The sequence below is a fragment of the Pan troglodytes genome, chromosome 6, assembly GCF_028858775.2.
Source record: "Pan troglodytes isolate AG18354 chromosome 6, NHGRI_mPanTro3-v2.0_pri, whole genome shotgun sequence".
Taxonomy (NCBI): Eukaryota; Metazoa; Chordata; class Mammalia; order Primates; family Hominidae; genus Pan; species Pan troglodytes.
In genome coordinates, this window is record NC_072404.2 from 11,544,139 (window position 1) to 11,570,465 (window position 26,327).

The 26,327-nt window shown below is 52.3% G+C and overlaps 1 protein-coding gene across 4 annotated transcripts in view; it reads right to left on the reverse strand.

The window, feature by feature from the left end:
- Positions 1 to 1,837: 1,837 nt before the first annotated feature.
- The window catches only part of RNF216 (ring finger protein 216), a 166,540-nt gene continuing 142,050 nt past the window's right edge, over positions 1,838 to 26,327 (reverse strand). For 2 of the 4 annotated variants that reach the window (XM_518955.9, XM_001140695.8), the window contains exons 16-17: positions 11,441 to 11,510; positions 10,028 to 10,559 (exon numbers count right to left, since the gene is read on the reverse strand). In XM_518955.9, the coding sequence (XP_518955.2) occupies positions 10,240 to 10,559; positions 11,441 to 11,510 (390 nt within the window). In that variant the 3' untranslated portion in view covers positions 10,028 to 10,239. Of the gene's footprint in view, positions 3,571 to 10,027; positions 10,560 to 11,440; positions 11,511 to 26,327 lie in introns of those variants that run through there. The other 2 variants (XM_054655462.2, XM_054655461.2) reach the window with 2 other exon arrangements.

Genomic DNA, 26,327 nt, shown 5'->3' on the forward strand with positions numbered 1-26,327 from the left:
GGGGACTGCAGCATGGAGGTCTTTGCAGGCACTCTGGGAAACATGCCACAAGCAGGGTATTAACCCAAGACAGTCAGTCCCTCCAATGAGAAAAAGGAGCCGAGGGACTGTGCACGCCTCAGAGCCAGATGCAGCAGAACTGGTGGGTTGAGGGGGCACTGAGCGCCTGGTGCCTCCTGCTGCCCCCCACCAGCTCCGGCAGTCCTCATCCTTGTCCTCCCCATCAGAAGGGAAGAGTGAATTGTCTGTGGGATGTGCCAGTGTCCCCGGTTCTGAGGCTGGGCAGGCTGGGGAGCCCCAGACATGGCTTGCTGCCCACTGTGGAGCCTCCTGGACTTAGTTCCAGGCTCTGCCCGATCCTCTGAGGGTGTGGCTTCAAAGCCCTGCTTAGGCCTAAGGCCATCCCAGGGCAGTGACTGAGGGTAGACTGAGATGTCCCTTGGGCGCCAGTCCTAGGGTACCTGGGCTGGGGGGCTTCAGCTCAGGCCCCCTAGTGCCCGTCCTTTGGGCTGTGGGCAGGTTTCCACAACACTGGCCCTTTCTGACCTTACACCCCTGTGCATCCTCACTGGGGATCTGTGAAGGTGAAAGTCACACTAAGGACTGTGCCTATGGTGGCCAGGGCACCCCGCCGGCAGCACACCTCAGAGGCCTCATCCTAGGCGCTGCTCACTTTTTTTTTTTTTTTTTTTTCGAGACAGAGTCTTGCTCTGTCACCCAGGCTGGAGTGCAGTGGCATGATCTCGGCTCACTGCGACCTCCTCCTCCTCCTGGGTTCAAGCGATTCTCCTGCCTCAGCCTCCCGAGTAGCTGGCATTACAGGTGCCCACCACCACGCCCGGCTAATTTTTGTAGTTTTAGTAGAGACGGGGTTTCACCATGTTGGCCAGGCTGGTCTCAAACTCCTGACCTTGTGCTCTGCCCGCCTTGGCCTCCCAAACTGCTGGGATTACAGGCGTGAGCCACTGTGCGTGGCCCTGCTCATTTTCTTACCACAGCTTTCCAGAAATAAAGTTAGGATGGAAAGAGAGAGAGATTGAGAGAGAGAGAGACAGGAGAGTTCTCAGCAAGAAGAGAACTCAGCTCAGAGTTGAGAATGTCTCAACTCAGCTGTCTCCCTGCTGAGACGTCCTGGGCTGAAGTGTCCCCTCACCCCTGCGGGGCTGTGACTGCACACTGCACACATGGGTCACAGCAGGGCTTGGCGTTTGGAGCAGGCCGGGTTGGCGGCTTGTCCTCATCTCTCGCCTGGAGCTGTGCTGGCCTGTGGTTTGCTTTGGCTGCTACCATGTGGAGGGAGAGGTGCTTGTGTCCATGCCTGGCCTCTTGGAAGGCCACCACTGTGATGGAGAGAAGCCGGGGCCAGACCGATGAGGGCTGAGAGCCCATGGGCAGGGGTTGTGGTCTCGGCCAAACCCCAGCTGGCAGCTGATGGCAGCCACCCCGGGGTCCTCAGATATGGCACAGCTGCCTGGCTGAGCCTCGGCAAAGGGAAGCCTTGTGGAAAATAGCAACTCAGGGATGTTGTGAGTAGTGGGCTGAGCTGTGGTTTATTTTTTAGAGACAGGGTCTTGCTCTGTCACCCAGGCTAGAGTCCAGTGGTGTAATCATAGCTCACTGCAACCTTGACCCCCCAGGCTCAAGTGATCCTTGTGTCTTGGCCTCCTGAGTAGCTAGGACTATAGGTGCATACCACCATGCCTTGCTTGTTTTTTGTTTTGATAGAGATGGGGGTCTTGCTAGGTTGCCCAGGCTGGTCTGTAACTCCTGGGCTCCAGTGATCCTCCTGCTTTGGCCTCCCAAAGTGCTGGGATTACAGGCGTGAGCCACTGTGCTGGCCTTGGGGTGTGGTTTTATGTGGCCATAGATGACTGAGATGGGTGAGAAGCGGGACCTAGGGGAATATACAGGGCAGGGGGATCCGACAGGGGGACAGGAGGGCAGACAGCTCCTGGAAGGCCTGGGAAAGAGATATCAGGGCTGGACCCTGGAGAAGTGAGGCTTTGAGGGAGGGGAGGAGATGGGGCCTGGCGGGGTACGGGCGCTGCTGCTAGGTCTGAGGGCATCGGCGGTCTGAGAGCTTGCGGGAGGGAGGGCTGCCTCCCGGTGCTCGGTGCCCTGGCTCTCCTCCTTGCTGCTGGCTGGCCTCCTCCTCCTCATGCATCTGTGTGTCCTGGAACACAGGGCACTGTCCCTCTGCCTGTCCAGAAAAGCACGTGCTCCTTGGGGCCTGGCCTGCTCAGCCCTGTGTCCCACCCGCTCCCTGCTGCTATTCCCAGGCCTTCGGGCCTCACTGCCTGGGGTGGCCGTGCTCAGCCCCACCCTGTGGTGCCATGGCCTCCTCACCCCTGCCCCGAAGTGCCCCTGGGACCAGTTCCTTCAGCTCCCAGGACAGGGCCTGGCCATCCCTGTGGATTCTCCCTGTTCGTGGACCCCCACTGGTGCCCAGTCTCCTTGGACTGTCTTCTGAGCCTCTCTCAGATGTACCCCCAACTGTACCCTTTCACCCAGAGGCCATTTGGCAGCGTCCTCCAGGACTCCTGCCCTTGGGGAAGTCTCCACCAAGGCCAACGCGTGACTGCATCCCGAGGAGCTGATTTAAGATCTGGTTCTCAGGAACACCTGGAACTGGCCAGTCAGCATCCCCGGCCCTGCGGTCTGCACTTGGACAAGGGTCAGGCAATGAGGATGAGCAGCAGGCGGGGCCTCTCCTGGAAGCCTTCCCAGCCTCCTGGGCCACCCCAGTGGGTCCCCTCCACAGACTCAGCCTGTTCCCTGCCACCTGGTGCCGGTTTCTCTGTGGCACCTACTAGGGGCCAAGTGCCCTGGGACTGCCCAGCTGAGCAGCGCCGTCCAGGTCTGCACCCAGGTACACTCAGGGCACGTGCACAGGTGAGCAGCCGGGCACGCAGGCACCTGCCAGGTGTGGGTGTGGACTAGGTGCTCCCGGGGGTCCCAGGTGGGGCTGACAGTCTCAGATGACCCTGAGAGGTTGGTCTGGTCAAAGGATTAGGCTTTTATCCGCAAGGAATCACTGGAAACGTGGGAAGGGACAGCACAGCTCTGTGGGACGGCGCAACCACCACCATCACAGCCGCTCTGCCCTCCCTGCCGTCCTCGGCCAAGCACTTTTCCTGTCTCCCCTCCCCAGTTCTCACAGCCTGAGGAAGATGCTGCGGCGATTCCCACTTTACGGCTAATGCCAGGCCCAGGTGTGCCATACCGCTGCCAGGGCTCTCACCACCCCACCTTGGGTGACTCACACCCAGCAAGATGGGGAGCGTGGGACCTGACTCAGAAGCCGGTGCTCACCTGAGTCCCTCTCCTGCGGGTTTAACTGGCACCTTCTCCTGGGGAGAAGCAAAGCCAGAGGTCCTGGGCCGTCTCCTCCAGACATGTGTGCAGATGAAGGGACAGGAAGCGACGATGAGTGGAACTGATGATTGGACTTCATCCTGACCAAGAGGCACACACAGCCAGTGACTGCAGAAGTGACCACGTCCCCCCGCAGGGGTCCTGAGAACAGAGCTCGTGGCCTGGACTGCGTTAGCTTCACACCAGCCTAGATGACTGCAAGAAATTCAAAGAGAAGGCAGATGGAACGTGCTGTGAGAGGTTCTCAAAGGCAAAGAGCTAATTAAAAAGTGTTTCAGAAGCACTTGCTCCTGTCTTGTAAATGCTCCAGAAAGGAAAAGCAGAATGAAAACCTTCATGTCAGCTGGGTGCGGTGGCTCACGCCTGTAATCCCAGCACTTTGGGAGGCCGAGGTGGGAGGATCATGAGGTTAGGAGATCGAGACCATCCTGGCTAACACAGTGAAACCCCATCTCTACTAAAAATATAAAAAATTAGCTGGGTGTGGTGGCGGGCGCCTGTAGTCCCAGCTACTCGGGAGGCTGAGGCAGGAGGATGGCATGAACCCGGGAGACGGAGTTTGCAGTGAGCCAAGATCGTGCCACTGCACTCCAGCCTGGGCGACAGTGAGACTCTGTTTCAAAAAAAAAAAAAAGAAAACCTTCATGTCTGGTTCACTAGTTTCATGAGTACTGTATATATCACAGTAAAAGATCACACCTTGCAGAAGTACATTGAGATGTGATCAGCAGTTATCTTTGGGTTACAAAGCATGTCTATTTTTGCTTTATATTTTTGTTTTCAAGATTTTCCTACTTTGCATATACATTTTCTATTTTTTGTACACTTTTGATTGGCAAATGTATTTTGTGTTTAGAGGGAGTCTCACTCTGTTGCCCAGGCTGGAGTGTGCAGTGGCATGATCTCAGCTCACTGCAACCTCTGCCTCCCAGGTTCAACTGATTCTCCCGCCTCAGCCTCCCGAGTAGCTGGGACTATAGGCACCCGCTATCACACCCAGGTAATTTTTATATTTTTGTAGAGACAGGGTTTCACCATGTTGGCCAGGCTGGTCTCGAACTCCTGACTTCAGGAGATCCGCCCACCTCGGCCTCCCAAAGTGCTGGGATTATAGGCATGAGCCACCGCGACTGGCTGGCAAATGTATTTTTTAAGATACTTTTTTTTTTCGAGACAGAGTCTCACTCTGTCACACAGGTTGGAGTGCAATGGCGTGATCTTGGTTCGCTGCAACCTCCATAAAAAAGACACTTTTTATTATTACTTTTTTTTGGAGATGGAGTCTCACTCTGTTGCCCAGGCTGGAGTGCAGTGGTGCAATCTCGGCTCACTGCAACCTCTGCCTCCCGGGTTCAAACAATTCTCTGCCTCAGTCTCCCAAGTAGCTGGGATTATAGGCACCCACCACCATGCCCAGCTCCATTTTGTATTTTTAGTAGAGATGCGGTTTCACCATCTTGGCCAGGCTGGTCTTGAACTCCTGGGCTCGTGATCCACCCGCCTTGACCTCCAAAATACTGGGATTATAGACGTGAGCCACCACGCCCAGCCAAAAAACACACTTTTTAAGGATGGAAAAATAAAGGAGGTGGCTCACACCTGTAATCCCAGCACTTTGGGAGGTTGGGGTGGGCCGACTGCTTGAGCCCAAGAGTTCAAGACCAGCCTGGGTAACATGGTGAGAACCTCTTTTTTTTTTTTTGAGACGGAGTCTCGCTTAGCTGCCCAGGCTGGAGTGCAGTGGTGCGATCTCAGCTCACTGCAACCACTGTCTCCCGGGTTCAAGTGATTCTCCTGTCTCAGCCTCCCGAGTAGCTGGGATTACAGGCACCCGCCATCATGCCCAGCTAATTTTTGTACTTTAGTAGAGACAAGGTTTCACCATGTTGGCCAGGCTGGTCTTGAAATACTGACCTCAGGTGATGCGCCTGCCTCGACCTCCCAAAGTGCTAGGATTACAGGAGTGAGCCACCTCGCCCGGCCGTTGAGTCCCCTTCTTTACAAAAAACACAAAAATTAGCTGGGCATGGTGGCCCACGCCTGTAGTCCTGGCTACTTGGGAGGCTGAGGTGTGATCGCTTGAGCTGGGAGGTTGAGGTTGTAGTGAGCCGTGACTGCACTCTGCACTATAGCCTGGGAGTGCAGTCTTAGATCTTTTTCTAAGACAGAGTGAGATCTCATCTCAGAAAGATGGAAAAAAGGCCAGGTGCGGTGGCTTACACCTATAATCCCAGCATTTTGAGAGGTCGAGGCAGGAGTGGATCACTTCAAGTCAGGAGTTCAAGACCAGCCTGGCCAACAGGGTGAAATCCTGTCTCTACTAAAAATACAACTGGCTGGGCACGGTGCCTCACGCCTGTAATCCCAGCACTTTGGGAGGCCGAGACGGGCAGATCACAAGGTCAGGAGTTTGAGACCAGCCTCGCCAACATGGTGAAACCCTGTCTCTACTAAAGATACAAAAAATTAGCAGGCGTGGTGGTACACGCCTGTAATCCCAGCTACTCGGGAGGCTGAGGCAGGAGGATCGCTTGAACTTGGGAGGCAGAGGTTGCAGTGAGCCGAGATTGCGCCACTGCACTCCAGCCTGGGCAACAGAGCAAGACTGTCTCAAAAAAAAAAAAAAAATGTATGATGGAAGACATAAAAAGAACAAGTTGGATGCAGACAGAGCTATAGACCTGGAGGCCAGTACATGACTGTTAAGGGAGAAAAGCAAGGTACCAACTTCTTTAAAACCAAAGGCCCCCAAGTCCTGATCAGGTGTGTTGCAATGTGCTGGCCAGCGCCTGGGGAAGGTGGGATGAATACCACCACCCTGGTCACTTTGGATGGAAAAAGGATAGCAGCAGAACGGATACATAGCTTTTACTTACTTACTGAAATTGCAGAAAATTTTATGATGTTGTTGCAAATATAGAGGAGGAACAGGAACAAGGACTGCATGCCATGAACAAATTAAAAATAAACACAGATTGGGCCGGGTGCGGTGGCTCACGCCTGTAATCCCAGCACTTTGGGAGGCCAAGGTGTTCAGGTTACCTGATGTCAGGAGTTTGAGACCAGGCTTGCCAACATGGTGAAACCCCATCTCTACTAAAGCTACAAAAAAAATTAGTGGGGTGTGGTGGCAGATGCCTGTAATCCCAGCTACTCAGGAGGCTGAGGCAGGAGAATCACCTGGGAGGCAGAGGTTGCAGTGAGCCGAGATCGTGCCACTCTACTCCAGCCTGGGTGATAGAGCGAGACTCCCTTTCAGAAAAAAACAAAACCACATTTAGAAGCTGGGAATGTGGGTAACCTTTTGGGGGATGTAACTTTTCTCTTGAAGCTTTTAGTATACTTTTTCTCAGACATGAGAAAGACAGGTAATTGTTCCATAGAAAATTGCATACGGCAGGAGACCCCGTTTTATTAAAGCGAGCTGTAGTCCATCTGCATTTGGAGGTCACAGCTTCCCCTGTGCCCAGGGCCCCCTTCAGATCTAGGGTCCAGATTCCTGCCTGGCCTGGTACATGGCAGGAAGGACTCCGGAGAAAATCTGTGCCAACAGTGAGGATAGCAGGGCCCTGGCACTGCAGCGTCTCACCAGTCAGGGAAGGGACTCAAATGACATGGCCTCTCAGCCCAGGCACTTCCTGTCCTTGGAAACTTGTCCCCTCCTCAGCTGGGTGAGGCTTCTCCTGGTTTACTTGACCTTTAGGTGGGCAGACTGGGGAAGGGGCCTGCAAAAGAAACTGACTGCACCTTTCTTGCAGGGGATTCTGTGCCAAAAACAAACAGACCCTTTGTGCCCAATGTGGGCCTTGGTAGCCGCCCTAGCGGGATTTGCCTAGCAGATCACCTGATCTTCCTCCCTGGCAGGGGAGTGGTGGGAATCTTACTACTGGGCCTTCCGGGCCTGCTCCTGCCAGGACCCAGTCGGGGAGGTGAGGATGCTGGTTTAGACCCAATCACTTGGATAAATCTGTCAGCGGCCCCTGTAACTTGCCAGATGGCGGGGTGGAGAGACGAAGCTGGAGGGAGCAGAGCGCACAAACATTTATTTACAAAAGTCCCAGTTACATATGATACAGGCTTTTTACACACAGTAGTTGAAACGGAATTATTTTATCTATTTTTACTACCAGAAGGTAAAGAAAAAGTTTAATGAACTAACCGTTTCTTGTTTTTATACAAAGTGACAGATCATGCACATTTTTTTCAGTTTTTAAATATTTTGCTAAGTGCAAATACTAGATTCCTCTCTCCAGTTTTAAGGCAAGTAAGAGGGGGCTGTGGCTGGGGAGCCTCACGCCCTGCGGCAAGCCCTGCAGGGCAGAGAGAGGGAGCCAGCTGCCTCAGGGTTGCCTGTGGTCTGACCTGCTCTCTGGGCACTGGCACGGTCCCTTGCTGGCTGGTCAGAAGACCCTCAGTGCTTCTCTCCCCAATGGTGTCACTGGTCCAGGCAGGAGCCCGAGGTTCAGGCCCTGCCTCTGGACAGAGGGGCCTGGAGAACCAGGGTGGGTGCTCACGGCAGCCCTGTGGTCCCCCGTGCCTGGCTCGGGGAGGATCCTCAGGAATCAGGGACCCTCCAAGGAAAGAGGCAGCCACTCCTTCCCCACCAGCCCAGTGTGGCCAGAACAGCTGGAACTCCTCTCAAATGACCCACCCTTGGGGTTTGGCCTTAGGAGAAACATCACTCTGGGCTCCCCCTCCCCTGCCAGGGTTGAGGCCAGCACCTGTCTAGGGCTGTTTCTGCAGCTGCTGCCTGCTCCCTGCTCCCTTTGTCCTGCCTGGGCCTCTTGCTGGAGCCACGTGCCTAGGGTGCAGGGCATAGGGAGCTGAGGCTCCCAGGGCCTGAGGTCACCTCTTCAGCTGTGATGTCTACAGCCGCCCTCCGTTCCCAGAGATCCTCCCTGGGGAAGCACAGGGAGCATATTTAAGGTACTGAAGACAATCCTGTTGCTGCCGCATGGAGCCCGCCTTTCCAAGGCACTGTCGTTCAGGCTAGTAGCAAAGTTCAGGCAGTCCAACAGCTATGGGCGCCAGCAAGGACATAGCAGCAGGCTGCCCCCAAGCCCAGCCTCCCTGCGCACCCTTACCCCAGGTCCAGGTGACCACCTGTCTTCAAAGCCTCCATCCTGGGCAAAGGCAGAAAGAATGGGTATCTTAGATCTTTTTTTTTTTTTTTTTTTTTTTTAAGATAGAGTTTTGCTCTTGTTGCTCAGGCTGGAGTGCAGTGGCACAATCCTGGCTCACTGCAACCTCCGCCTCCCAGGTTCAAGTGATTCTCCTGCCTCAGCCTCCTGAGTAGCTGGGATTATAGGCATGCGCCACCTTGTCCGGCTAATTCTGTATTTTTAGTAGAGACGGGGACTCAAACTCCCGACCTCAAGTCATCCGCCCGCCTCGGCCTCCCAAAGTGCTGGGATTACAGGTGGGAGCCACCGCGCCTGGCCATCTTAGATCTTAGAGCCCACTTTAGTCCTTGAAATACATCTGAGAAGCCAATGGCAGCAAATGACGGTGCCCGCCTGCCCCAGGCACCTTGGGTGGGCCAGGCCCTGCTTCAGGAGGTGGCGGGCCACTCCGGAGACTGATGCAGACCCACCCCAATGGTTGTCGGGCTCAGCTGTGTCTGAGGTCTGTGAACTCCCAGCCTCTCAGAACCCCATGGCAACATGACAAGGACAAGGCAGGGCACGAGGAGGAGGAGAAAGTGATGCCTGTGGCCAGGAAGGCTTCAGACCTCTCATCTGTCAATGGGCCAGAGTGATGCCTCAGGCACGGCTAGAAACCCAGGGCCGGACAGGAGGCGAGGAGGGTGAGTGGGGACATGGCAGGGCTGAGCTGATGCTCAGCTGACTCCATGAGAAGGGAAGTGGCCTTCACATGGGGGATACTGGACAGCACCCTCTACCTGCCTTCACCAACCATTGAGAACACCCGGGGCACACACGGGGCAGGGGTGGCACCCAGGGTCACCTGTCTCCCTAAGGAGGCCCACTCCTCCCCCAGAAAGCCAGGGGGGAAAAGCTGCTCATCACCCAGGGTGGCAGAAACGTCTCCCCCAGCAGTTGGGCTGCCCAGCAGGGCCACCAGGCCTCTGTCCCAGCTGCCTTAAGAGGCTCTTTCAATGGGCCAGCTTCAGAACCATCCAGTGTACCGCAGCGGCCTGGCCTGGGAAAGGATTTCTCAGCCTGACTTTCCAGAGACCGAGGGTGAGAAAGTTAGGCGGCAACAGAACAAAACCCCTGCCGCGAGATGGGTCTGCTGCTGCCTCATCTGAGTAGGTGTAAGAGGGGAGGAGAGGTGCCCTCAACACTCACTGCAGTGGCACACGGGTTTTGGATGGGGGGACAGCATCTTGGCCCTCACAGCTGTGGCAGTGCCTCTGCGGGCCATGGTCCCAGCCCCCCACCCTGAGCAATGCTTCCCAGGCCCGCAGGTGCAGCCCCCTCTGCCCTTGGCCCAACCGTGGGCCCCTCCAGGGAGATGCTCTCGGCTGCCTTGCTACCCAGGGGTCGGCTCCGAGGAGAGGCCCAGGTGTGAGCAGCAGGGACCTGGTCTATGGCCTATGCCATGGACAAGGCAGAAGGACTGCCGTTGGTGGCCTGGGGGATGCGAGGGGAGGGGCAGTTCACATCGCAGCTCTCTCCGAACTCCACCATTTGGGACTTCGTCTTTATTATGGATCCGTCCACTTTTCCAGGAGCAGCAGCCCTTCTAGGAAAGGGGTGGGAAGAAAACCAGCCTACCCTTCAACCTGACTTAGGATGCAATGGTACAGACACCAGCCTTGGGGGAGGGGTGGGGGAGGGTTCTCCATCCACACTCCTACCCCAAACGGGCTTTGTGCTGCTCAATGGGGATTCGGGGCCATCAGAAGCGATGCCGCGGCTGGGGGCCAAAGTGCATGGGCAGGTTGTGCTCCAGGGGCATGTGGATGGGACCGAAGTCATAGTTGACCCGCACGTTGGGCAGAGGGGGCACGTACGGGGCTGGGATAGGCCCCATGTTGAGTGGGAAGTTGTTGAACACAGGCCGCACGGGAGGCAGGGGGAAGGGTGGGTGCGCGAAGGCATAGGGTGGCATCTGTGGCTGTGGCAGGTTCTGCGGAACGGGCCTCGGGAGGGCCTCCACCCTCTGCACCTTCTCCACAGGCTTCTCCAGCGGGGGTCCAATGCGTTTGAAGGTGTTCTCTGAAAGGGATGTGGGGATTAGTGGAGAAAAACATTAAACCAACCTCAATGGAATCTAGCCTGGGACCAGGGCAGCGACCTCTGGACACGGGAGTGGCTCCACATGCTGATCAAAGCACAAAACGTGGACACCCCCCAAATGCCACTGCAAGAAACCAAGGACAAATCTGTACTTCCACCAGTGTCTTGCTCCACAGTGGCACCTTGGAAGGTGGCACGTCCACCCACCCAGCCAGACATCCTTCAGAGCCAGGGCCTTGATGGGCCACCTCAGTGACTCAGTTACTTTTTTTTTTTTTTTTTTTAATAGATGGGGTTTTGCCATGTTGCCCGGGCTGGTCTCAAACTCCTGGGCTCAACTGATCCACCTGCCTCACCCTCCCGAGTGCTGGGATTGCAGATGTGAGCCACTGCACTTAGCCTTTTTTTTTTTAAAAGAAAAACAGATGGGGTCTTGCTATTTTGCCCAGGCTAGCCCCAACTTCCTGGGATCCAGTGATGCTCCCACCTCTGCCTCCTGAGGAGCTGGGATTGCAGATGTGTGCCAACACGCCTGGCTTCACTGCTTTTCAGCCTCAGAAGGATCAGCTGGGCCTACTTTTCTTTAGCCAGGTGTGGCTTGTTTGATTCCTGAGCTCAAACCCACCCCTTGGGACTTCCTCACCATCAAGGAGATGCCAAAACTATATTCAAGGCGTTGAAGGCCTTTCCATAGGCCTGAGATGTGGCCGCGTGGGTGAAGTCAGGTCTATAGCCACCTGAGGGACAGCACCCCCTCCTCTCCTATGCTGGGTTGAGTGCCAGGACACTCAGGGAGGCCAGCAGAAGCCTGCATGGCCTGGCTGCTGCTCTGTCCTGGGGGCCTGGGGAGGGGCACTTGCCTCCATTCTTTCTTTTCTGTTCCTCTTCAGCCTCCTTCTGGATTTCCTCAATAAGCTTCTCATCATCTTCCTAAAACGCAAGCAATGAGAAGGATGAACCTGTAGCTTCATGCAGTGCTGAGGCCCCGTGGAACAGGGGGGAGGCCGCTTGTTGCTTGTGGCCATGGAACAAGCCCAAAGCCTGCTGTTGGCCAGTGGGGCCTGGGCTGCACACCGTTCCTTCCTATTTCCCCGAAGGCCTCCTTCCTTCATCAGCCTGATGGCGTTCCACAAGGAGGCCATCCACAAGGCTGGGCAGAGGGGTCTGAGCACGGCAGGCAGCTGCCTGGTGAGGTGGGGGGATGGAGGGCCTCCATGCACTGAGCTGCGTGCAAGTGGTGGATATGAGAAGGGTCTGGAGAGGGCTGGGTCTGAGTGGGCACAGCCTGAAAAGTTTCAGATCCCAAGTCCACAAGCGCTGGGCATGGCAGCCTGTCTGCAGAGCCTGAAAAAGTCTTGCAGATGTCCTCAACTGAGATGGACAAATGTCCAGTCGGGCCCTGCTTAGCCCCCAAGGCTGGCCTTGGCTCCTGGGCCAGGCCTCGGGGAGAGGAGGAAGATGCGACAGTGAGGATGGTCCCCCTCGGACCTTGCCGTCTCTTCTCCCAAACCCCATGCTTGGTAGGCCTGAAATAACAAACACAATTCACACTTGGGTTATCCAAGCCTCAGACAGGAACCGAAGAGGCACTGTGAGTGCAGGCAGATGTGGGAGCTGTGCTGGGAAACTCAGGGGCCACGCTGGGCAAGCCCCAGAGGTTGGGTTTTTGCCACATGCAGCTCCCACACCCCCACCTGCCAGCAGACACCATGGGAGGACCGGGCTGCTGCCTCAGGACAGACCACCCGTGATGCCTGCTTCCTGAGTGGCACTGACCTTAACCCCCCTCCTCAGTGACCCACAAAACAGCTGTGCAGTTTGTGGGACTGAAAGACGATTAACTGGATAGAAAAAACCCGCCAAGTGGGTGCCCATCTTTCCTGGCTGGCTGCAGGGCCAAGGGGCTAAGGTGTGGGCCCGAGAGGGCTGAGGCTCACAAGCAGCAGAATGGCAACACCGTGGCAAACCCCAAACACGCCAACTGCCGGCTCAGCAAGCAGGAAAGAGAGAGCTGACTATAGGAGGGCTCTGTTCCCTGAGGTCCTCCAGGAGTTGAGAGCAGCTGAGCTGGGGAGAAGGATGGGAAGGGATGGTGGTCCCTGATATCGTGAGAGGATTAGCGAGTCCCAACAATGCAAGCAGTCTAATGAAAGCACATTTATTTTCCTAGACACGGAGTCAGAGCCTAAACATCTGGCCAATTTCTTTGCTGTGGGTTGGAATATTAATAATGATCAGTTTGGATTTTTTCATGCCGATCTGATGACACCCAGAGCAGCAACTGGAAGGAAGACAATCCTTGGTCCAGCAGAAGATGGGCAGCCCCATCAAGGGCTAAGCAATGGACAGTTTGCAGGTATACTTACTAGGTTATTAATGTCACAGCCAAGACAGAAATGAGTGATTTCCCCACACAATTGTTTGTGAACCGCAAGGATTCTGGAGTTAGGAATTTCCTTCACTAAACGGGCACTGAATGCCTACTCTGTGCTAGACACTGTTCTAAGTTTACTGATTAAACTTCAGATCAACAATGAAACAGAAAGGCAGATGGACTGAGTAAGTAATTAGATAACACATTCCCTTGGTTTGGTAGATGAAAGATTCTTACAATAGACTCCCTGGAGACTGGTTCTATCTGCAACAGTGGATGACACTATTAAATTCTCCTACATTCTCTAGGCCTCAGATGCCAAGTGATGGGTTTGGACTAAAAGGTCTCATAAGCTTCTTTCCAACTCTTCGACACTTGGACATTCTTAAGATACTCAAGTCTGTTTTCAGCAGAAGCAGCCTCCTTGCTGCTGCCTGGCCACGTGTTCTGAGCAAGGCATGAAGAGAGGAGAGGTGACAAAGGTCAAGTTCCCATCATGCATTTCAAGAGTTGCAGAGTGCCCAAGTACACCACAGAATCCTATGTCTGGAAGGAATCCTGAGGGAGCTGTCTCTCTCCGGGGTTAACACATAAGAATTCTCTATCAAAACCCCGAGATGAGGTCATCTAGCCTCTTTGTGAACACTCCACAAGGGGGAACTTACTACCTTCAACATAATCACTAAGTAAGTCAACATGAAGGGCTCCAGTAACTCAAGAGGGTTGGGTGGGCAGTTTGAAGGCCTCTATGTGAATATCAAGGTAGATTCTATCAACTCTCTAGACTGGGAGCTGGCAAGCCTCTTCATTTTGGAGCCAGTGGCAGGCCTAAGAAAAAAGACTAAAAAAAAAAAAAAGAAAAAAAGAAATGAACCAAAAAACCCCAACAAATTAAGCGAAGTGATCCAGAAAACTGGTGGGAGGATCACTTGGGCCCAGGAGTTTGAGACCAGCCTGGGCAACAAAGTGAGATCCTATCTCTACAAAAAATACAAAATTTAGCCAGGCATGGTGGTGTGAGCCTGTAGTCCCAGCTACTTGGCAGTGATCGTGCTACTGCACTCCACCCTCCACCCTGGGCGACAGAGTGAAACTTGTGTTAAAAAAAAAAAAAAAGGAAGAAAGAAAAAAGAAAGAAAGTTGTGCAGCAGGAGAGCCGTGGGCCTACACCTCTTAGTTAAGTGAGCTCGGCAGGTTCCTGAGTATCCCTGTGTCCAGGCAGCTCATCTGTAAATGGGCTGCTTTGTTAAGGACTGAATGAGCTCAAGTATGTAAAGGATGTAGCCCAAAGTAAATGCTCATGATTAGGACAAAGGAACACTGAAAAATGACAGGTAGAGAAGTTTCATGAAGAAGTGGTGCACACTGGGAGACACCCACAGTATTTCTTTCAGGGGTCCTCACTCTGGTCCGTTATTAATCACAACCAACAGGACTGCACAACCACCACTCTGCCTCACCTCAATCTCTGCCGCATCTCCTCGATGCAGTTACACCATCAGTCCCCAAGGGACACTTATGGCCTTCGATGGCACAAGGAGGTACCTTAGGAATCATCCATTCCAAACTCTGTAGCACAGAAACTGAGGTCCCTGAGAAAGTACCTTGTTCAATGTTATGGCTAGTTGGCGGTAAACTGGGACAAACGCACACACCGGGCCACTCAATGGTCCTCCTGGAGGAAATCCACAGAAAAGATATCCTGAAGGTGTCCCTGCCCCATACACAGCACCCACACCAGTCAGGACCGTGCTGGACGCTGCAGACACGGTGAGGAGTGTGGCAGCCTTGGCCCTCCTTGTGAGGGCCTCACGTCTCTGCTATGAGCAACGTTCCAACGGGCACCTCTCTCTAAAATTCCACGTGGATAGAAGGGGCAATTTCATAGCATTAAAGACTAGACACTCGGTGGTTCACGCCTGTAACCCCAGCACTTTGGGAGGCTGAGGCAGGCGGACCACGAGGTCAGGAGATAGAGATCATCCTGGCTAACACGGTGAAACCCTGTCTCTACTAACAATACAAAAAATTAGCTGAGCGTGGTGGTACACGCCTATAATCCCAGCTACTCGGGAGGCTGAGGCAGGAGAATGGCTTGAACCTGGGAGGTGGAGGTTGCAGTGAGCCGAGATCGCGCCACTGCACTCCAGCCTGGCGACAGAGGGAGACTCTAAAAAAAAAAAAAAAAAATAGACTAGCCACTAACCCCCTTTTTTCCCTCAGACTCTCCCCTGATAAAACACGAGGGACAACAGAGGCTCTCTTTTGGGGAGAAGAGCTCTGGCCCCCTGTGGCACTGCTGAGGCTGAGAGCATGCAGGCCACTGCCTGATTTTTATCACTAAGCTTCCGTGATAAATCCCAGTGCTCCTGAATAAATCCTATTTCAGAACTCCCTCAGAAGGGTCTGAGGCACCTGCACAGGAGCGCGAGCCCGGGTTTCTGATACAGATCGGCGGGGTCTGGAGGACAGTGCAGATAGAACCTTCCCAGCCTGCCATTCAGAGTTCTTCCTGGAGAGGAAGAGGGAGCCTCAGAGTCCCAAGGGAATAAAAGTGTCGCATCCTCACCCTCCGAAGACAGCCACCCCAGAGCCTTTCTTCCAATCCCTCCCTCTGCTCTGATCACTCTCCTGATTGGCAAGTGGAATCAAGACCATTTGCCCTTGAGTCCTGTCTTGGGAGTCAAGCCCTTAGGAGTTTAAAGACAGTCTGGTTTGTATCTCACCCAAAATGACAGCACTCAGCTACAATGACCTACAATTTTATCATAAATCATGAGCCAACTGTCAGTTATACCTAGATATAGGTTAGGTGTTTCAGATTTCAACTGTCTCCAACTGGCTAGACTCACAGGACACTGTGCTTAGTAACTTTAATAAAACTTAAAAGTTTTTTTTCTTTTTTAAAATAAAAAAATTACGCTTTTAGCTAATATGTTAGACTCTAAAGGGAAGATTTCTTTCCTTTTCTTTGAGACAGTGTCTTGCTCTGCTGTCCAGGCTGGGGTACAGTGGCACCATCATAGCTCACTGCAGCCTCCACCTCCTGGGCTCAAGAGATCCTCCTGCCCTAGCCTCTTGGTAGCTCAGACTACAGGCGCCCACCACCACATCTGACTTTTTTTTTTTTTTTGTAGAAATGGGGTTTCACCATGTTGCTCAGGCTAGTCTTGAACTCCTGGGCTCAAGCGATGCACCCAACCTTGGTCTCCCCAAAATGTTGGGATTACAGGCATGAGCCATCACACCCAGCTGGAAGATTTCTTTCTTAATTTGGGGTGGAAGTTCCTTCCACAATCATTTTCTCTGAAGCATTTGAAATTCCTCAAGTCAAGAGTGAAGACAGGCCAGGTGCAGTTGGCTCATGCCTGTAATCCCAGCACTTTGGGAGTTCGAGGTGGGTGGATGACTTGAGGCCAGGAGTTAGAGACCAGTGTGGCTAACACAGTGAAACCCCATCTCTACTAAAAATACAAAAAATTAGCCAGGTGTGGTGGCGTGTGCCTGTAATCCCAGCTACTCTGGAAGCTGAGGCAGAATTGCTTGAAGCTGCAGGTGGAGATTGCAATGAGCAGAGATGGCGCCACTGCACTCCAGCTTGGGTGACAGAGCAAGACTGTCTCAAAAAAAAAAAAAAAAAAAAAGTGAAGACAATTCCAGTGCTTTGGGAGGCTGAGGCAGCAGGATCGCCTGAGGCCAGGATTTTCAGACCAGCAAGGGCAACACAGTGAGAACCCAGCTCTACAAAATTTTAAAAATTAGCCAGGTGTGGCTACTAGGGGGCTATTTGGGGGGCTGAGGTGGGAGGATCACTAGAGCCCAAGGAGGTTGAGGCTGCAGTGAGCTATGATTGTGCCATTGTACTGGCACAACAGGGGAAGATCCTGTCTCAGAAAAAAAAAAGTGAAGATAACTGAATTGTAAACTTAAAAATGGCAAATTTTATCTTAGTGCTTCACCACAATTAAAAAGAGGGAGGGGCCAGAAGCGGCGGCTCGCACCTGTAATCCCAGCACTTTGGGAGGCCGAGGCGGGCGGATCACGAGGTCAGGAGTTTGAGACAGGCCTGGCCAATATGGTGAAACCTCATCTCTACTAAAAATACAAAAATTAGCTAGGCGCAGTGGCAGGCGTCTGTAATCTCAACTACTCGGGAGGCTGAGGCAGGAGAATCACTTGAATCTGGGAGGCAGAGGCTGCAGTTAGCCGAGATGGTGCCACTGCACTCCAGCCTGGGCAACAGAGCAAGACTCTGTCTCAAAAAAAAAAAAAAAAAAAAAAGAGGGAGGGAGGGTTTAGGATTGATTTTGATGTTAAACATGAGGCCTAGTCCCTCATCAGATACTTCTTGGACTTGGGATAAGTGTCAGATGGGGTATTGAGTCCTTTCTGGAGTCAAGTCCCTCAGGAAACATTCCAGGCATATGAGCATCACCATCCTGTGAAGACGACACTTGCAAAAAGGCCACGCTGCCAATCTAGGACACACCTAGGCTGCTGGGAGAGGGGAAAAATAGAAGGAAAGAGGATGAGGAGGAGCCAGGGTCTGAGCTGGATCACAGCACAACTGTCTTGCCGTCTCGGGGCTGAGTCACAAATAGGAAACCCTGGTGGTAGAGCTGCCTGGATGGCAGGGTGAACTCATTTTAAAGCAGTGCTGGCTTCTTCAAGAGAGGCTGCTGGCATCACGGGAAGAACTACAACTCTGGGGCTCCAGACCTGGCTTGAGTGCATATGCAGCTCTACCCCCACTACCTAACCTGGAACCCACTCCTTTCCAAAACAGGTTAGGGTGAGAAGCCAATCATCTCGTACCTTTTTTTTTTCCTCTAGACAGGGTCTTGCTCAGCCCAGGGTGGAGTGCAATGGCGTGATTATAGCTCACTGCAGCCTTGAACTCCTGGGCTCAAGTGATCTTCTCACCTTAGGCTCCCCGAGTAGGTGAGACTACAGGTGTGTATCACCATGCCCAGCTAATTTTTAATTTTTCTTACAGAGATGGTGGTGGAGGGGGAGTTCTCACTGTGTTGTCCAGGCAGGTCTCAAACTCCTGGCCTCAAGCCATCCTCCCACCTCCGCCTCCCAAAGTGCAGGGATTACAGGTGTGAACCACCACACCTGGTCTGATCACTCTTATAAAGTGCCAAGCACAGTGACAACAACAGTAGTTAACATGCACTGAGAGATTACTATGCACCAGCCCGTCTACACACCTCACATGGACCTCAGTTTCACCACAGCTCCCTGTGTCAGGCACTATGAACTGATTGCCACGCTGCAGATGAGGAAACCCTGGCACAGCGAGGTTGTGACCCAGGCAATCTAGTCTCAAAGCCTGAGCTGTTAACCACATAAACCCCCAGGTTTCTGAATCGGAACTTCTGGCAAACCTGACTGGGGGCCTGAGAACACTGCTGTCGGGCTGGGAGCGTGTGTCAGAGGCAACTGTTCTAAGGTGTGCTTTATTCTATAAAGAGTGCAGAAACACAAGAGGGTTCCTTCTGAGAAGAGCAGAATTCTGAAACCTCCTTTCTCCCCTTACAAGACATAATAGGGCAAAACAAAACAAAACACTTCTACTCAAGGAAACAAACAGCCAAAACGCAGAGCAAGGGGCTGTGTTTTGGAAATTTTTAGGGAACAATCCTCCTTTTCTCAGGCTCAGCTTACCCAGAAGTGCATGTGCCATCCCCTGAAACAGCCCACTTGTTGGCCTCTGGTCCCTGGCACTTGTCCTTTGGGATAAAAGCCAGTAGATTCCTCTTGCCCAGAGTGGGAGTGGGGAGCTTGGGAAAGCTCATAACACTCATCTCTTGAGCCAGAAATCTAAGCTGCACATGGGGGCCCAGCACTGAGGTGAGAGGCTGTAGTGCCTCCCTGGGTCACTGGTCTCCAGTGGCCTCTGACCAGGTGCTGTTCTCAGCTCACTGGTTTTGGTCCATCTCAAAGGCAGAAGCGAATGCTTCAAGATTTCCTTGCCTGACATGTTTTCTCCTGACAGTACCAAGTTACTTGAATCCCATGGGGGTCCCATGACATTTTCTCTTTCTGTCCTCTTCTTGTCACAAAAAACTCAGGGATTTGGTTCTCATCAACATAAAAAAAAATGCCATTATTTCTTTTCCTTGTACATACTGATTAAAACAATCTTGGGAAACATTGAACAAAACAACACAGCTAAAATCAGCCGTAATTCCTCACCAGAGATCAATCCTGGGAACATTCTGGTATCTTTTCCATTGGCTGCTTTTATATCCACACTTCACTGTCAAGCCCACTCAGATTCCATTGTAGAAGGTCAAGCTCTGCCCCCACGAGGGTCCTGCTGCCTTGTACGGATTGCTTAGCTCACGCCCCCTTCTCCACGCCATGGGAGGCTGGCAAGGATTTCATAAGAGGACCCTGAGGCTCAGAAGATGCAGAGAGTGGCTGGACCACCAAGGTGGGCAGTGTGCTGAGGCCAGGGCAGGAGGTCTGGACTTGTAGGTTCCAAGGATGGCCGGCAGTTCTCAACTCTGCATGGCTCAGGCTGGGTTGCTGGGCTCACCCTGGATAGGGGTCTATAGAGGTTCACCTGAACCTATTTGAGATCTGAGTTCCTGTTCATGCCATTTGCCCTGGCCAGTGGGGGCAGGAGGGGCTGCTGGCTGCGTCTGTACTCGCTGCCACAGATCCCATGACAGACCATGGTGCATCCCCTCGAGGGCTGCAGTCTCTGTGCCTCATCCTTGGTTTCTGGCACGGGCCTTAAGAAGGACCCAGCTAGCCTGAATGAGTTCTCTCTCTGCTCTCCTTCTGGCCCCTCCTAATCCCAGTGAAAACTTTCAAACGAATCCTCAGCACAGCTCCTTTCTGATGAGCAAGGCCAGGCTGAGGTGAGAGGGAGTGGATGCTGATCAGCGACCAAGGTGTCCCTGGATCAGCAAGGGCTCAAAAGAACAAGCGTAATGATGTGTCAGGCCAGGGTAGAAGTGAGCCCTCCAATCACCTGATGTCAGGGATTCGAGACCAGCCTGGCCAACATGGCGAAACCCCATCTCTACTACAAATACAAAAATTAGCCAGGTGTGGTGGTCGGTGCCTGTAATTCCAGCTACTTGGGAGGCTGAGGCAGCAGAATCGCTTGAACCCGGGAGGCACAGGTTGCAGTGAGCCAAGATCACGCGACTGCATTCCAGCCTGGGCGACAAGAGCAAAACTCCATCTCCAAAAAACAAAACGAAGCCCTCCAGTGCCCCATCGCTACTCCAGAAGGTGTACCTATGGACCACAGTGGGATTCAATGAGTACCATGACGAAGCACACGAATGGCACCACAGTGGGCAGTGCACCCCAAATGCAGTGTCAAGGACAAAGGGTCAAAGCAGAGAGTGAAACGGGAGTCTCACCCACCCAGCGGAACTAGAAGAGCACTTTCTGTTTTTTTTGAGACAGAGTCGTGCTCTATTGCCCAGGCTGGAGTGCAGTGGTGCGATCTCTGCTCACTGCAACCTCCGCCTCCCGGGTTCAAGTGATTCTCCTGCCTCAGCCTCCCAAGTAGCTGGGAGTACAGGCGTCCGCCCCACGCCCAGCTAATTTTTGTAGTTTTAGTAGAGACGGGGTTTCACCATATTGGCCAGGCTGGTCTCGAACTCCTGACCTTGTGATCTGCCCGCCTTGGCCTCCCGAAGTGCTGGGATTACAGGTGTGAGCCACTGCGCCCAGCTGGAAGAGCTGGAAGTAAGGCCGGGTGCGGTGGCTCATGCCTGTAATCCCAGCAATTTGGGAGGCCTAGGCAGGTGGATCATTTGAGGTCAGGAGTTCGAGACCAGTCTGATCAACACGGTGAAACCCCGTCTCTACTAAAATACGAAAATTAGCTGGGCCTGGTGGCGTGCACCTGTAATCCCAGCTACTCAGGAGGGTGAGGCAGGAGAATCACTTGAACCCAGTAGATTCAGGCTGCAGTGAGCCGAGATCACATCACTGCACTCCAGCCTGGGCGACAGAGGGAGACTCCCTCTCAAACAAAACAAAACAAAACAAAACAAAACAAGGAAATAAGCGGATTGCATTTTAACAGGGAGGGAGATTTGTTTCCTCTCCTTGAATTCCTTTGAGCTCAGCAGGGTGCAGAAAGAACTCAGCCTGACACAGAAGACTCTGGCTTGCTGCCTGCTTCATGCAGGTAGGGTGGGTGGGAGGAAGACGCAGCAAGAGCTTGTGGGGATGGCAAGGACCCGGCCTCTCCAGAAACGTGCTGCACTTGAAGACGGCAAATGAGGTAGAATTTACCACAGAGGTTTTAATTAAGAAGAGAGAAACAAAACATACACAAACATCCTCCCTTAGCTTGTCCCTCCACAACTATGCCCCACAGTTCTGTCCACGCAGCAGGGTATAGACAGGAGAAAACGAAGAAAGAGAAACTGAGTGATTAAAAAGGGGAAAAGATTCAATTTATTTTCACAAATCAGATATGAACAGTAATCAGCAGCCACAGGCTGACTGTTCCCAAAATAACCATTTGAGTGCTTGGCACAAAACTATTTTTGCCAAAGCCTTTACGGTCCTTTTGAGCCTTTTTTTCCAACACTTCTGGTCCCCAGGGCTGGCTGTCCACGTGCCTGCTGGCCAGCCTCCTGTGACCATGGGGGAAGAACGGGTGGCTTTTCTTCTTCATTGCACTTTTCCTCCCCTTAGAAAGCTGATTGGGAATTGCAAGTCGACTGGTGCTTCCCCTCTGAGATTCTGGGGGTGGGTTGGGGCTGGGATCCAGGTCATGTGTGGCCACAGCTGTTGTTAATAAACTTGCAATGATTTCATGAGAGGCTTCCAAAGAGCTTAAGATTTAGTTTCAAATTATTCCCAGATCAGCCACAGATCGCCTGAGCAACGGCAGACCCTTAGCCCCCACCCCTTGCTGTCCCCAGCAACAGGAAGTTGGGGGAGGGAGCAGCAGAGCTTGGAGCGGCACATGCTGCGCAGCTGTGGCTGGGAAGGGCAGGGAGGCAGGACAGTGTGCTGGGGAGGAGCAGAGACTTCACCGGCTCAGGGCTGGCCCTGGCTTCTGCAGCCACCTCCTCAGGTCAGACAAGACCAGCACCCAAATACCACTATCTGGAGCACTTCCCCCACAAGGACCTGGAGATGGGGGCAGAATGTGGCCATGTTTTGCGTCCCGTCAGGGTCAAGTGCTCACCCAGGGGCCTGGTGGGATCTGCTGAAGACATGTAGCAACAAGCACCAACAGGCCGTGTGTACTGGACTGTGCTGCCCTGCTTGGGAAAGCCCTCAGTGACATCGAAACCCTGTCTGGGACATTGTTGGGGTAGCAAAACTGCCAGGGCCCTTTCTACTATTTGCAGCTTCATTCATCCATGGGGAAAGAGTCCGGCGAGGTCCCCACCCCTCTGCAAGGGCTACCTGGTTCATGGGGCTCAGGGACCCTATGGGCACCTAACGACCATGTATTTGTGGCAGGAGCCAGACACTGGTTGGAAGACCTGGGCTTACATCCTGGTTTCACCAAGCTAGGGATCCTGGGCTAGTGACCTACACATCATCTCCCTCATCTGCAAAATAGGAAAGCACTGCCTCCCAGTCCCATGCAGTAAAAATCACACTGCATAGCACGCTCACATGGTGTTGGCTGTGTGGCTATTAAGAGGAAGATGAAGAAACCGAGGTCAGTTTCGATGACAGATCAATGATCACACCCACCCCACTAACTTCACTTTTTTTTTTTTTTTAACACACAATGATATTTATGACAGTGATGAGAAATAACACGCCAAAGCCAGCTGTGGAAGCTGGGTGATGGGACAATCTGGGGGCTCACTTTACTCTTTTGTAGAATAAATTTTTAAGGTTAAGGAAAAAATTCTGAAGCCAAAAATCAGTTTCCAACCTAAAAGTCTAAAATACCTTTCCTTACCAGGTTTCTGCGTTTCCTCATCAATCCTCCCTTTCACAGCCTTCCTCCCTAATTCCAACAACATCATGTCCTTTCCCCTGCCGCTTAAGCCAGGGTCCCAAAGGTCCCCAGGACTTTCTGCATGCCTGATCCACCAGGGAGATGCTGCGCTGGCCTGAGGGGAGAAGGCAGGCCTGGGAATACTCCGAGGACAAATGACCCGGGTGGAAACCCAGGCTACCATTTACTGGCCACAGTCTTAAGCAAGTAAAACTAGGATGATACATCTGCCTTCGAGCACTGCTACAGAACTGAATGTATTAACATCTATAAATGTTAGGCTCAGTCCACTGCTGGTTTGGAAAAATGAGTGTCTCTTAACCAAATGGCTAGGCGATAATTGTACCAAATTAAACTGGCTGTAAAAGCCCTAGGGTTTTATTTGAACTGGACAGGTTTCAAACTCTTACATTCAAAAGACAAAGACACTGTAGAAAACAATTCTCTGTAGTTTCTCGTAGCCAAAACCCAAGACAAACACGGACTTTGTTTTGTATTGAAAGAGAACATGCTGTTTTGAGTTTTGCCATACTCTCGAATCCAGACTGCCAGGTGCCTGTTCCTCTCACAATTTGCTCCCCACCTCAGCTACCACTGCTGTGGCCACGCAAGGACCAGTCAGTATATTCACGTTCAGTAAAGTTCCAGGATCACTCTTCCCCTACTGCAAAATAACGTCTGTTCACTTATGTGTCAAGAGCTGGCTTTCCACTCTGCTCCCTAATCCAGAAAACTGTGGTTTGCTGTGACTGTTCGCTTCTGGTTTTTTGCTTCCTAAAGAAGACACCTTCTTTATAAGACTCTTAGTTGAATGCTTTTGGCTTCATTTTGATAACTAACAGAAAAAGAAAGTTACTGTTCACCACTTGAGCTCTTACTGTGGAGTGGTAGTTCAGGTTCCCAAGCAATCCCTCCCTAGTCATTAAGGATGAAAACTCAACTTCCCTCCAAAACCATGACGGGACAACTCCCTCGCTGACAAATAAGAGATTCTTCCTGGCCCTGCTGGTTAATTAAGCCAGAGAACAGGCTTGTGTGACAGTGCATGCTTTGTTTCACTGAACTTCTGAATGGCTTTGTGTTCTCAGAAGCCCCAACAGATGCTGGGTTGGAATTCGATCGGTCTGCTGGTGAGAATCAAGGAAACAGGGCTGATCGCTGTTTTGATGGGAACGGGACAAACGGAACAGCATCTCCGGCTGTGGCTATCAGAGGAAATTGGAGGGATTTGTATTTGCCTGACCTTCCTTTCAAACTTTATTTTGAGCAAATCTAGAAACCTTCTCAGGTTAGAAGATGACGATCCAACAAGAAAACAACAAGGCAGTGCATGCTATGGCACCCAAACAAGGAAAAAGCACATGAGAAACCCACACCATCAATCCCAGGCATGGGAAGCAAAGGGAGGAGGCAGCAGAAGACACAGAACAAGGAGGAAAAGAAAGAAAAAAGCACTGAGAATAGGCCAGACTGTTAACACCCACCCTCACGCTAACTCCCACTCTGCCCTTTGTCTCTAGAGATGAAATACTGCCTGTGGAGCTCTTCATAGCTCCAGCTGAAAAAAAAAATCTATTTTTTCAAGATTCATGAAGTTCCTAGAGATGGTTGCCTCCCACTGTGCTAGCTGCCAGGGGGCTGAGGAGGTGAGTCAGCAGAAGGGCTGTGCCTGGGAATGTCTGCCACACAGGGGCACAGCCTGCCTTGTGAGCACTTCCCACTGTGGGCTGCACCTCCCGATCACCCAGCAAAAGAAGGATGACTCGGGCTTGGCTTTCTATGTACAAAAAGCCTCCTTTTCTTCCACACATCTCCTTAGTGACAGGAGGGCAGGCTAGCTAAGGGTTTCACTGGGTCATAAGCTTTGTAATCTGAGTGATTTTTAGGGGTCCCTTATCCCAGCTTCCCACTCAGTTAGGAGCTTGTTCCATGATAGAACATTCCTGAAATAGAGAACACCTGGTTACCACAGAGGCCTCACATCTTTTCAAAACCATGAGTAGCTCTCAGGATTATACATTTCTTTCCCTTTTTTTGAGACATGGTCTCATTCTGTCACCCAGGCAGAAGTGTAGTGGCGCAGTCAGGGCTCACTGCATCCCTAACGTCCCGGGCTAAAGCAATCCTCTTATTTCAGCCCTGGAAGGAGCTGGGAACACAGGTGTGCACGCACCACCACCCCTGGATAACTTTTGTATTTTTTGTAGAGATGGAGTTTTGCCATGTTTCCAAGGCTGGTCTTGAACTCCTGAGACTCAAGAGATCTGCCCGCCTTGGGCTCTCGAAGTGCTGGGATTACAGGCATGAGCCACTGCACCCGGCCAAATTACGCATTTCTTTTTCTTTAAGATCAAGTCTTGTTCTGTTGTCCCGGGTGGAGTGCAGTGGCGCGATCTTGGCTCACTGCAATCTCTGCTTCCCAGGTTCAAGTGATTCTTGTGCCTCAGCCTCCCGAGCAGCTGGGAGGCCCTCCCCGCAACAATCTGTAGTGGCTGAGCAGCAGCGCCTTGGATGGGCCCCACACCCTCTCCTTTGCCACAGTCCCCACTATGCCTTCCTGCCTCCTAGACCCAGATGTCTGGATGCTCCATCCAGACATCATTTCTGCTACCACCTGCCCCTGTGGTAACTTGGGTCTGTGACCCCAGCAATCCATACTGTTTGTTTTCGATGTGAAAATCTTCCTGTTTCTTTTCCTCCGTGTTTTAAAGTGTAGATATATATAGAATTACTTTTTGTACAATTCTAATGTAAGCATATATAAAATTTGACATATCTCCTATTTTTTGGGATATTTAAATGGTGTTTCTAAATTTATACAACTTTAAACAACTCAGTGAACAGTGTTGCAGACAGAACTTTGTGAACTTGTCCAACTGTCTCCTGAGGATAACCTTTTCTAATTAAGAGGAACTCCCAGATCAAGTACACGCACTACATCTTCTGATCTGTACACAGTAACTGCCCACTATGCCCAATTACAGTGTAGCAGATGCCAACAAATCTGAAAACTACCTACCAGCAGCCAGGTGCTATTTTCATTTCCATTTATTTGATTATTAGGGGTAGCTGTTAGCCAACTCCACCAGATTGTGGCCAGGTAGAAAAGCAAGCAGTTTTTTTTTTTTGGGGGGGGGGGGGGGAGACAGGGTCTTGCTCTGTCACCCAGGCTACAGTGCAGTGGCAAGAACATGGCTCACTGCAGCCTTGACCTCCCAGGCTCAAATGATCCTCCTGCCTCAGCCTCCCAAGTAGCTATGACTACAGGTGAGCACCACATCTGGCTAATTTTTGATATTTTGTAAAGATGGGGGTCTCACTATGTTGCCCAGGCTGTTCTTAAACTCCAGGATGCAAGTGATGCTCCTGCCTTGGCCTCCCAAAGCTTACAGACATGAGCCACTGCACCTGGCCAGCA